The 10,638-nt window shown below is 59.5% G+C and overlaps 4 protein-coding genes across 4 annotated transcripts in view; 1 reads left to right on the top strand and 3 right to left on the bottom strand.

Annotated features, from left to right (window-relative positions):
* The window catches only part of ACA1_059870 (purine nucleoside phosphorylase), a gene marked incomplete at both ends in the record, with an annotated part of 5,540 nt that extends 3,925 nt beyond the window's left edge, over nucleotides 1-1,615 (bottom strand). The window contains 6 exons of the mRNA XM_004339235.1: nucleotides 38-102; nucleotides 276-406; nucleotides 565-622; nucleotides 707-911; nucleotides 1,048-1,269; nucleotides 1,586-1,615. Coding sequence (XP_004339283.1) covers nucleotides 38-102; nucleotides 276-406; nucleotides 565-622; nucleotides 707-911; nucleotides 1,048-1,269; nucleotides 1,586-1,615 — 711 coding nt within the window. The remainder of the gene's footprint in view (nucleotides 1-37; nucleotides 103-275; nucleotides 407-564; nucleotides 623-706; nucleotides 912-1,047; nucleotides 1,270-1,585) is intronic.
* Nucleotides 1,616-2,376: 761 nt separating this feature from the next.
* ACA1_059860 (RNA recognition motif domain containing protein) lies at nucleotides 2,377-6,535 on the bottom strand (the record flags this gene model as incomplete). The annotated part of the gene is made up of 10 exons (XM_004339234.1): nucleotides 2,377-2,745; nucleotides 2,808-2,993; nucleotides 3,072-3,404; nucleotides 3,482-3,558; nucleotides 3,642-4,112; nucleotides 4,202-4,284; nucleotides 4,380-4,569; nucleotides 4,642-4,753; nucleotides 4,905-5,165; nucleotides 5,249-6,535. The coding sequence occupies 10 exons, from the start codon at nucleotides 6,533-6,535 to the stop codon at nucleotides 2,377-2,379; spliced, it is 3,369 nt and encodes a 1,122-aa protein (XP_004339282.1).
* Nucleotides 6,536-6,820: 285 nt separating this feature from the next.
* Nucleotides 6,821-8,271, top strand: ACA1_059850 (uncharacterized protein; the record flags this gene model as incomplete). The annotated part of the gene is made up of 5 exons (XM_004339233.1): nucleotides 6,821-7,321; nucleotides 7,485-7,604; nucleotides 7,727-7,846; nucleotides 8,049-8,100; nucleotides 8,180-8,271. 5 exons carry the CDS (start codon nucleotides 6,821-6,823, stop codon nucleotides 8,269-8,271), a joined length of 885 nt encoding a protein of 294 aa, XP_004339281.1.
* Nucleotides 8,272-8,533: 262 nt separating this feature from the next.
* Nucleotides 8,534-10,638, bottom strand: part of ACA1_059840 (phosphoenolpyruvate carboxylase) — a gene marked incomplete at both ends in the record, with an annotated part of 4,697 nt that continues 2,592 nt past the window's right edge. Inside the window, 8 exons of the mRNA XM_004339232.1 lie at nucleotides 8,534-8,650; nucleotides 8,737-8,832; nucleotides 8,951-9,068; nucleotides 9,219-9,523; nucleotides 9,621-9,970; nucleotides 10,069-10,248; nucleotides 10,342-10,404; nucleotides 10,481-10,550. Of these exons, the coding sequence (XP_004339280.1) occupies nucleotides 8,534-8,650; nucleotides 8,737-8,832; nucleotides 8,951-9,068; nucleotides 9,219-9,523; nucleotides 9,621-9,970; nucleotides 10,069-10,248; nucleotides 10,342-10,404; nucleotides 10,481-10,550 (1,299 nt within the window). The remainder of the gene's footprint in view (nucleotides 8,651-8,736; nucleotides 8,833-8,950; nucleotides 9,069-9,218; nucleotides 9,524-9,620; nucleotides 9,971-10,068; nucleotides 10,249-10,341; nucleotides 10,405-10,480; nucleotides 10,551-10,638) is intronic.

Below are 10,638 nucleotides of genomic sequence, written 5' to 3'. Positions count from 1 at the left end.
CGGCGGCGAGGTTGGTGATGAGAGACATGGCGAACACTTCCATGCCCACGCTGCGCGCCGCAACCACCTCCGGAATCGTGCTCATGCCGAACGCGCTGCCGCCTACAGACACGACACGACACGACACGACACGCAACACGACACGTTCATCAGTCAAAAGTTGCGCAGAGGACGGTGCACGAGCTATGGTGTGTGTGTGTGTGTGCGTGCGTGCGTGCGTGCGTGTGTGTACGCGCGCGCGTGTGTCGTGTGTCGTGTCGTGGGGGGAGGTGTACCGAGGGCACGGCCGGACTGGACCTCGGCCGGGGTTTCGTAGCACGGGCCGCACACGCTCACGTAGACGCCCTGGAACAGCTTGAGTTTGAGCTTCTCGGCCGTGCTCAGCGCCTTCTCCCTCAGACGCGGGCTGGCGATGGGACACAGGAAAAAAATCAATATAACAAAACAAAAAATGTGAAATGTGTGTTCACGCATACGACAGCACACACACGCACACACACACGCACACGCACACACACACACACACACACACACACACGCACACGCACACGCACAAAAGCTTACCTGTAGAGTGTGGAGAGGTCCGGTCGGCGCACGCCCAGGGCGCGATCCTCAAAAGTTTCTGCGGCGTGTGCCATGTGCGCGTGCGTGTGCGGTGGTTGAGAAAAAGAAACTAAAAAAACGCCAAATGAAGCGGCGCTCGTACCAGCGACCGGGTTGCGGTGGAACAGGTTGATGTGGTCGGTGATGACCATCAGGCAGCCGGGCACCATGCCCTCGCCGCACCCGCCGGAGGCGTTGGTGGCGATGAGGATCTGGCAGCCGAGCGCGCGCATCAGACGCGCCGTGAACGTCAGCTGGTACATGTTCTTGCCCTCGTACGCGTGCGATCGGCCGGCCAAGCAGAAGATCTGAACCATCATCAACACCATCACAATCATCATCATCATCATCATCATAGACATCATCACCACATCATCAACGACTCAACAACGGCTTGACAACAGCAGGAAGGCGATGGTGGAGAAGAGGGTGGCGCGAGCGGACCTTGAGCCCGCCAACCTTGCCCGAGGCCAACCGACCAAAGTGTCCCTTGACGGTGGTGGTGGGCATGTGGGGAATCTCGGCGTAGGGCAGCTCCTTGCGGTCTTCGAGCACGTCGATGAAGCCGTTCAGGCCGCTGCCGAGCACGAGGGCCACCTCGGCCTCGCCCAGCACGCCGCGCACAAAGTCGGCAGCCTCGCGCACTTCGTCGGCAAACCGTTGCGTCTGTGCGATGACGGCCGCGCGCAGGGAGAACACGCCACCATGGCCGGAGCATGAACAAAGATGGAGAAGAACAAAAATCGCGATTGTGTGAGATTCCAAAAATAAAATTAAAAAACAGTTTATTGGTCGGTTACCGCATGGGAGAGGGAAGGGGCAAAGAGAGTGAGACCACAGCAGGACAAATGCAATATATTATTTGATAATATTATAGTGATGTGATCATGGATTTGAAGTCGCGCCGGAGACGGAATCGCCATTAATTAAAAGATTCGACGTTACATTAAAAGAAGGGTCACGCCCCGAGCCGATTGCGTACATCATAAGGAGCGTCGGAGGAAGCAGCCATGGTGTGACAAGAAGGTTGAGGTCTGAGAAAGATGGAGTACTTTGGCCAAAGATCGAAAATAGACCACGAGATCGAAAACCTCGTTGGCTGGTTGTTCTCGGCGTGAGGAAAAACAAAAAAAAGTTCGGCCACCAAAAATTCCAACCAAGGAATTGGACGAAGCGCACGCTCTGGCGAGTCAGCATTCCACGAATTCCTCATTAGTGATGTCAAGTTTCGCAGCAGGTTGATGTTCAGCTGATCCAAGGCAATCGGCGATTGTTGGGGAGCGTACGCCACGCTTCAGTACCCACATCACACAACCAACATCAACCAAGGCAATTTTGTGCACCTTTTGGAGTTCATGCACACACAATTTAGAGAAGAATAAACAAAACATGTCTAACAAGGAGGAAGAAACAAGAGATAGACAGATAGAATAAAGCAAGGAAGTGATCGTGTTCTCCACTCTTCTGTCCAGTAGTGGGCGGCCGAGTAATTTGGCCGATTTCGCATCAATTCAGAGAGTTTGGATCATCATCATCATCTAACTCTTCTAGAGTGCAAGTTATGTGTCTAAAGAGAGGAGAGGGTGAGAAGCGTGCGGTTAATCCAGATGAGCACCACCACCATCAGTAGTAGAAGCAAAACCACCACCACCACCACCACGTAGAGCGCCATCTCAGCGGCCCACCCACTCCCGCCGCCAGTGTCACGAAGTAGAATGAATGCAGAGAGAGAGAGAGAGAAGCGGAGTGTACCTACGCGATCGCTCTTCTGGATCACTGCCGCGTCGGCTGCTGGCCCGACGACGGCTGAGGCGGCGGTGCGGTGACGACAGTCGCCGTGTGCCCGTAGTAGCTCCCCATCTGCTGCGCGCCCGGATAGGCGGCGGTCGCACCGGTGGCGTAGGCCTGCTGCTGCGTCGCAGCGCCGACGTAGGGTTGGCCCGCGGCCGCGTAGGGCTGAGCCGTGGGGTAGGCGGTATAGGCGGCGTGCTGCTGTTGCTGCGGCGGCATCGGCGTGCCGTAGACGTTTGGCTGTGCCGCTGCGGCGTAGGGCTGCGGCGTCTGGTACGCCGTGTAGGCGGTCTGTTGCGCGTATCCGTAGGGCTGCTGCGCGGCGGCTGCGGGATATCCCATGGCCGACGGCTGCTGACGACAACCATCAGTCAGACTTTGCGTGTGCGGTGGTGCGTGTGCGTGCGTCGTACCTGCGGATAGCTCGGATAGGCTTGCGGCGTGTGCTGAGCGCCATAGGCTGCCGTGGGCTGTTGGCCCCAGCCGCCGCCGGCAGGCTGCGGTCGGTACTGATGCTGTGCGTGCGGCTGCGAGGACATCGACGGATGCTGTCCCATTGGCATGTGTGGCTGCTGCGCGGACATGTCGCCCCACGCGCCCTGTTACAGCCGGGAAATGACAAAAAATGAACACAAATTTTAAAACGAAACACGCACACGCAGCACGAGAGGGCGTACGTGGTGCGGCACGGGCTGAGGAAGTGGCGGCTGCGGTACGGACTCCATGCCCGGATGCCACGGCTGGCCCTCGTCGGGCTTGTGTCGCGTGGCCCGCGCAAATCCGGGTCCGGCGCCGGGACGTCCGCCCCGGCCAGCGCCGCCCATCCCGACCTCGCCGAACCGCCGCTTCCGACCAGTGGCCGGGTCGTAGTCCGGAGCGGCGCCCGCCATGTGCGGCGGCGGCGGCGGTGCGGCGTACGGCTGGTGTTGGGGAAGCAGCGGGGGTGGTGCGCCCACCATGCCTCCGCCCCTGTAGCCTCCTCGCGCGCCAGCGTACCCGCCTCTCGGAGCCTGTATACATAGCACGCATTCCAGCATCAGAGCGCATTCCAAGGAGAACTGGTATTGCGGTGCTGTGGCACACATACCCCGGGCGGCACGTAGGGCAGCGGCGCGCTCGGCGGGGCTTCGAAGCCCGAGGGGCCGCCCATCATCCCATCGTCATCTGCACCCGAGTACCAACCCCACAAATATGTCAGGAATGCACACAAATTCTCAACAAAAAAAACAGTGGTGGAGTGGGCGTACATCGGCCGTAGTGGTCGGGCTGTCGATCGTACCGGGGTCCTCGCGAGTCGCCGAAGCGTCCGCCGCCGCGGTGGCCTCCGCGGAAGTCGCGGCCATCGTTGCCGCCGCCGTAGGGCGACCCGTGAGGCGGGGGCGGGGGATAGCTCGGCGGCCCTTCCCAGTCGCGACCGCCACGGCCTACGCGCGGGGTCCCTCGGCGATCCGGCGAGTAGCCGCTGTCGAAGCCGCCGCCGCGGCCGCCGCGATGATCGCGATAGCCGCCTCGCATTCCTGGAAAGTCGCCGCCGCCGCCACGACCGCCGAGTCCGCCGCCTCGGCTGGCACTGCCGCGTCCGACCATGCCACCGCCCCGGCCGCTCCGGTCGTACTGGTACTGGCCGTCGCGCCCGCCCCGCGCGCCGAACGCCTTGTCCCTCTGCTTGTCCTGCTCGGTCACGGGCTTGGCCAAGGTGACATCCAGCACGTGGTCGTCTGCGTGCGCACACGTACGTTATTAGTCGACATATTTAGGTGACGTGTACGAGGCACTGGTGGTGGTGGTGGTGGTGGTGGGGACCAACCATCGACTTTGTAGCCGTGCCGCGCGTCGATGGCCGCCAGCGCAGCGGATCGTTCGGTGTAGTTCACAAATGCAAAATCGTCTCTGCGTTGAGTTGATGAAAGAAGAAAAATGTTATAAGGAGAATTGGGGAGCGTCAACTGGAAGAAGAAGAAGAGTCAGGAGTACTGCGTGCGTACCTGCGGGCAGACTTGAGGTTTTTGGAGAGGACGATGCGCTCGATCTCGCCAAACTCGGCAAAAAGCGAGCGGATGAGGTCGTCGTTGACGTCCACCGGCAGGTTGCACACGTAGATGGACTTGACCTTGGACATCACCTCTTCACTCGGCTCGTTCAGCGGTTCGGCCCAATCCACCTTCACGTCGACATCTACACACACACACACACACACACGTGAGCAGAGCAATCGTAGAAACAGAAGAACTGACGTGGCGACCCTACCAGCGAGCCGGAAGCCGGGCTTCATGATCTTGGCATGGGCCTTGGCCGCCTCCTCGTGCGAGCTGAACTCGACAAACGCGAAGCCGCGATTTCGTGCCATGTTCGTCGTATCCTGGGCGATTGAAATACCGTTAGTGTCATGCGATCGTGTATACGATCGCATGAAGGTCGTGTGTGTGTTGTGTGTGTTGTGTGTGTTGTGTGTGTTGTGTGTGTGTGTGTGTGTGTGTGTGTGTGTGGTGACGACGAAGCGATTGCAATACCTTCATGAGGGTGATTGTGGTGACGCCCTTGATCTTGGCATCGCGGAGGTGCTGATCGAGGTCGTCTTGCCGCCAGTCCTTGTCGAGGTGGCCCAGAAAGAGGGTCTGGTTGTCGTTGGAGTGCACTACTCCGACCTTGCGGCCCTTGAGCACCGCGCCGTCGACCTGCTGGACGGCCAGCTTGGCAAACTTGGGGCTCGTGAACCGTACGAAGGCGTAGCCCTTCGACTCGCCCGTGGTCGCGTCCTTCATCAGCCGAATCTGTCGACGCGGCAGGTCAAAAAATAAGCAAGCCTCGACATCGATGGAATGGCGCACGACACACACCGCACACGCACACGCACCTCGAAAATTTCGCCCACGTTGGCAAAGGCCGAGTAGAGGTCGGCTTCGTTGACGTCCTTGCCGAGTCCGCCCACGAACACCTCCGACCCACGAGGCGGCTTGCCCGAGGCCGCGGCGGCAGCAGCGGCGTCGGCGTCGGCGTCGGCGTCGGCGGCCAAGCTCTCACCACCGTCAGCGGCAGCGGCAGACCCAGATTCGGGCTGCACCGGCTCGGGCTTCGATGAGGGAACGGCAGCGGGCTCGGCGCTGGCGCTGGCGACCGCCGCCGACTCGGGCGGAACCTCCGCTTGCGCGGTCTCTGCCGCGGTGGAGGTCTGATCCGCAGAAGCGGCGGTCGAAGCGGCGGATGATGTGGTAGCCGACGTGTCGGACGAAGAAGAGGAAGCAGAAGGAGAAGAAGGAGGAGGAGGAGAAGAAGAGGTCTGTGACTGTGACTGTGAAGAGGACTGTGATGATGGTTCGGTGGACGTCTGCTGGGCGATCTCAGATGGCTCGGCCAGCTGCTCTGGGGCGTTGCCCGTGGCGCTGGCGGCCTCCGCCTGAGTAGGACCGGTGGCGTCGGCTGGAGGTCCCTCCTCGGCATCCGCGCGTGACTCGTCCTTTCGCTCCACTGGTGCGGCCACCTTGGCCGGTTCGGTGGGCTGAGATGTTGATGCCGCGAGTGGAAGGGGTGGAGATGATGGCGAGACGGCAATCTCTTGTTGTTGCTGCTGCTGATGTGTCGCGATCGATTGCTCTACACCGTGGCTCTCATCCACTGATCTCGCCTCCTCTGGTGCTGCTGATTTCTCCACTTGCTCGACATGCAAGGGCTCACCCGCTACTCGAATCGGCTCGCGAGATTCTGTGGGCTCGGTCGAAATGGAAGTCGTGGCAGGGAATGATTGCGAAGTAGAGGCTGAAGAAGAGCTGACGAAGGAGGGGAGGTGCGAGGTGGAGAAGGCGAACGTCTGATCCAGACCCTTGGGCAGGAACGAAAACATCCCCTGATCGCTGATGACTCCATGTGATGACGAAGGCCCCTGGTCTTGGAGGAGGTAGAGGATGGAATGAGGGCTGCTATCGGCAGCATGCTGATTATGGATGGGAGATGTTGGTGAGGGGGCTGCAGTTGCGGCGCGCATGGCGGCTTCGTGCTCCTTTCTCTCCCGATAGGAAGCAATGCTCAGTTGCGACGGCGACTTGATCACTGGCTGTGCGGTAGGGGGCGGGCTAGGGGCACGCGTCGCCGAATCCTCAGGCGGCATATCATTCAAATTGAGGTCCATGTCGAAGGGCGGCTTCATTTGATGGAATTAGTACAGAATTAGGTAATAGCGCAATCAATTTTGCGAAGATGTACCTGCACCGGCGCGGGTGCTTCGTTACTTGTGGCCCACTGCGGCGCGCTGGCTTCATCCATTATGATGGCCGAAACTAATTGCAATTCACGAGATTGTTGCTCTTTTTCTTTTGTCGTTTTTGTTTCGTAAACATTTCGAAATAATCTGACAAAGAACAAACAATTTGGTGAACAGCAAAGAGCTTTCGTCCGCACATCAGGTGATCGATCCTCAGTGCGTCCCATTAACATGAAGCTCGGCGCGGTGAAGGCGCAGCCGGCTGAAATCGACTGGGCAGCAGAGTTTGGCGAGGATGAAGATGAATTCACGGTCGAGGAGACCCCCGAAGAGGACGTTGAAGTCGAGATTTTACTCAAAGAGAACCGCCAGAAGGGACGAGCATCGCAGAACGGAGATGAGCAGGACAAGAAGCAGCAGCCTCAGCCCTCCTACTCGATTCGCAATGGCGATATGAAGCTGACCTCAGCGCTGGCCGTACCTGCCAAGTCAGCGATGTCGATTGGAAGGGCTGGCGGTGCCAGTACTACAACAAGCAACGATGCTGTGAGCACCACATCATCTGCAGCTTCCTCTTCTTACTCGATGGATGGCTCGGAGGCGCGCTACGCAGCTCCCATGCCGCGAATCGACCTCGATACGCACCAGGTCGTCGAACCTTCTCCATACGGCGCCTTTATCGAGATCCGTACCATGGCCGCCACAATCAAGATTATCGCCCTCGTCCATCTCGTACGCGCGTCCCCACCAATCCATCTACGCTTTTCATCCATCCATCGATCCATCCATCTCGGTCTACACCTCTGAGCGTCCCCTTACCACTACTGCACGTGCGACATCCTACTCGTGCTGTGTGCGTGTCGCTTGTTGCGTGTTGCGTGTCGTGATGGTGCAGATGATGTGCCTGGTCTACATCCTGCTGCCCACGTTCAAGTGGATGATCTTTCCCAACCTGGGCGTGGCAGCTGTCGGTCTGTGGGGCGCCTTTGCCTACAGCGCCCGCCTCACCCTCGCCGTATGCCCTCGTGCTTCCTACACACGCGATCATTCCTCCCCACAGCCTAACGCTTGATTAATTCGAACGCCACACACACACACACACACACACAACGCACACACAACACACAACACACACAGTTCATGACGTTGGTGTGCCTCAACGTGATGCTGATGGTGGTGTTCATGCTGCTCGAGCTGCTCAACCACACCATTCAGGGCAGCATCCTTGTCATCGGATTCCTCTTTCTGGTCGGCGAGGTACCGTCTCATTCTCTCCCTGTCTCGCCGCACGCACACACGCACACACGCACACACGCACACACGCACACACGCACACACACACGCACACGCGTGCACACGCACACACACACGCACACACGCACACACACACGCACACACGCACACACACACACGAATCGATTTGTTGTCGCTCACGTTGCTCTCTCTTCGTTGGCCACAGCTGTTCATCCTCAACTACTGCTATCAATTTTGGAAGAAGCTCCCATCCGAAGGTACGGCCTCGCACCGCACCGCACACGCGCCACGCACGGCCACGTTTGCTTACTCTACTCCTCCCCCCCCCAATGGCAGGGTTCTTCACGAGCTTCCGCCAGTTCTTCTCGTCGAACGAGGCCAGGATCGGCGGGTTCGCCATGGACGAAGAGGAAGGCGCCGGCCTCTGAGAGGCGTCGACTCGAGTCACCATCATCATGATGCCAGTTCGATGTGGAAGGTGAGAGAAGAGCGCGAACAATTGCCAACAACAACAACAACAGCCCCCCAATGATGTATGATTGGCCAGGGAAGGTAGTATGAATAAAACAGCACAGAATGTATATAAAAACAGGAATCCACCAGGCAAAATTCCTGACAAGGAAAATCCGAGTCATAATAACTGGGAGATTCCAACCCAACCGCGTTAACAAGTGTGGGCGAAGGGTGGGTTTAGCCGGTGTTCCTCATGCCCGCAGCGATACCGTTGATGGTGATGATGAAGGCGTCGAGCAGGACCTCGTCCACCTGCCCGTCCTTGCCCTCACGCATTCGGCGCAGGATCTCCACCTGTTGGTGCAACACACACAACACACGCGTTACTCAACGCTGGAAACAGAAGAAGAAGAAGAAGAAGAAGAAGAAGAATTGGGTACCTGGATCAAGTTGATGGGATCGACAAAGCCGCGACGCAGGTTGATCGACTCGAGCAGAAGGGGATTGGACTCCTGCAGCACCTTGTGGCCGGTCAACTGGTGGTGCGGTCGAACGAACGCGCGACCACGACACACACAAAGCCGCGTGGGCGAGTGCGTGAGTGAGTGAGTGGTATGCAAGGAACGGTAGAGAGTAGAAAGTAGCGGGCGGTACGGAGAGGATGTGGGTGGCGGTGAAGTTGAACTTCTGGACCAGCTGGTGGCCCATCTCCTGCAGCTCCGGCGGCACCAACACTTCGTTGTACCGCGCCGCAATCTCCGGGTCTCCCTTCCTTCAAATTCAAGAAATATCCGCACACGACGCACGACGCACGACGCACGACACACACGACACACACGACACACACGACACACACGACACACGACACACACAGTCAGTGACAGGACGCAACGAAGAAGAACAAGAAAAGAGAAAGACGTACGAGAGGACCATCTCGACGAGATCGACGGTGGACTGGAAGAAGGGCCACTCGGCGTACATGGTCTTGAGCTCCTCGCCCAGGCCCTCCTGGGCCGCCAGCTCGAGGGCCTCGCCGACGCCCAGCCACGCGGGCAGCAGCAGGCGGGTCTGGGTCCAGGCGAAGATCCACGGGATGGCCCGCAGCGACTCGATGCCGCCCTGCACGTTCCGCTTGGCCGGCCGGCTCCCGATGTTCAGGTACGACAGCTCGCCCGACGGCGTCGCCGCCCGGAAGTACTCCACGAACCGCGGGTTGCCCCGAATCAACTGTTATCACGACACACGACACGACACACGACACACACGACACACGCGCGCGATTAGGTAATGGACATGGTTGTTGAGTGGCGGGTGACGATCGTACGGCGCGATAGGCGTCGCAGGCGGTGGCGGAGAGGCGGTCCATGATTTCGCACCAGCGCGGGGTGGGCCTGACGGGCGGGAGGAAGCGGGTCTTGAGCGTGGCCGTGACGTAGACCTCGAGCGTGCGGTAGGCGATGCCGGGCAGGCCGAACTGGGACTGGATCATCTCGCCCTGCTCGGTCACACGCAGGCGGCCGGCCAGGGTGCCCGGCGGCTGGGACTGGATGGCGAGGTACGACGGGCCGCCGCCGCGACCGACCGTGCCGCCGCGGCCGTGGAAGAGGGTGAGCTTCACCCCGAATTCCTCGCATAGCTTGAGCAGGGCCTCCTGGGCCTTGTACAGCTCCCACGCTGCATACCAATCATACCAACCAACCAAAAAGTCAAGTCGAGTCGAGTCAAAGTCAAAGTCAAGTAAATGAGTCAACAGTCACAACAACGGTGCGTACCAGAGGTGAGGCGACCGGCGTCCTTGGCTGAGTCGGAGTAGCCGATCATGATCTCCTGGCGGCCCTTGATGTGGGTCCGGTACCAGTCGTTGGAGAACAGCCGACGCATGACGGGCGCCGAGTTGCGGAGATCGTCCACCGTCTCGAACAGCGGCACCACCCTCTGCGGGTGCTTGTTCCCTTTTGGGCCAAGCCAAAGCAAACATGTCAGCCCTCCCGTGTGTGCGCGTGTGCGGTGTGTGCGGTGGTGTGTGGCAAGCGAGGCGGCGGTACCGGCCTCCTTCTGGAGGAGTTCGACGGCGAGGATGTCCGACGCGGTGCGGCACATCGAGATCACTGTCAACAAACGAGCCACAGTGAGCACAGTGGTGGTGGCTGGTGGTGACATGAAGGAGGACGAGCTCTGAGCTACCGTAAGCGCCCAGCGATTCGGGACCCAGGCTGGCAGCCACCTTAAATGTTTCCAGGACCTCCTTCACTCGCTGCGCCGGCGGAGAGGTGGTCAGCGATGGCAATTCGGCCCCGCGCGGGGGGGGGCAAGTGGGGGGCAAGTACGTCGCTGGCGGGCAT

This window comes from Acanthamoeba castellanii (assembly GCF_000313135.1).
Source record: "Acanthamoeba castellanii str. Neff unplaced genomic scaffold scf7180000084599, whole genome shotgun sequence".
NCBI classification, from domain to species: domain Eukaryota; phylum Discosea; order Longamoebia; family Acanthamoebidae; genus Acanthamoeba; species Acanthamoeba castellanii.
This window is presented reverse-complemented; position numbering and strand designations above follow the sequence as displayed.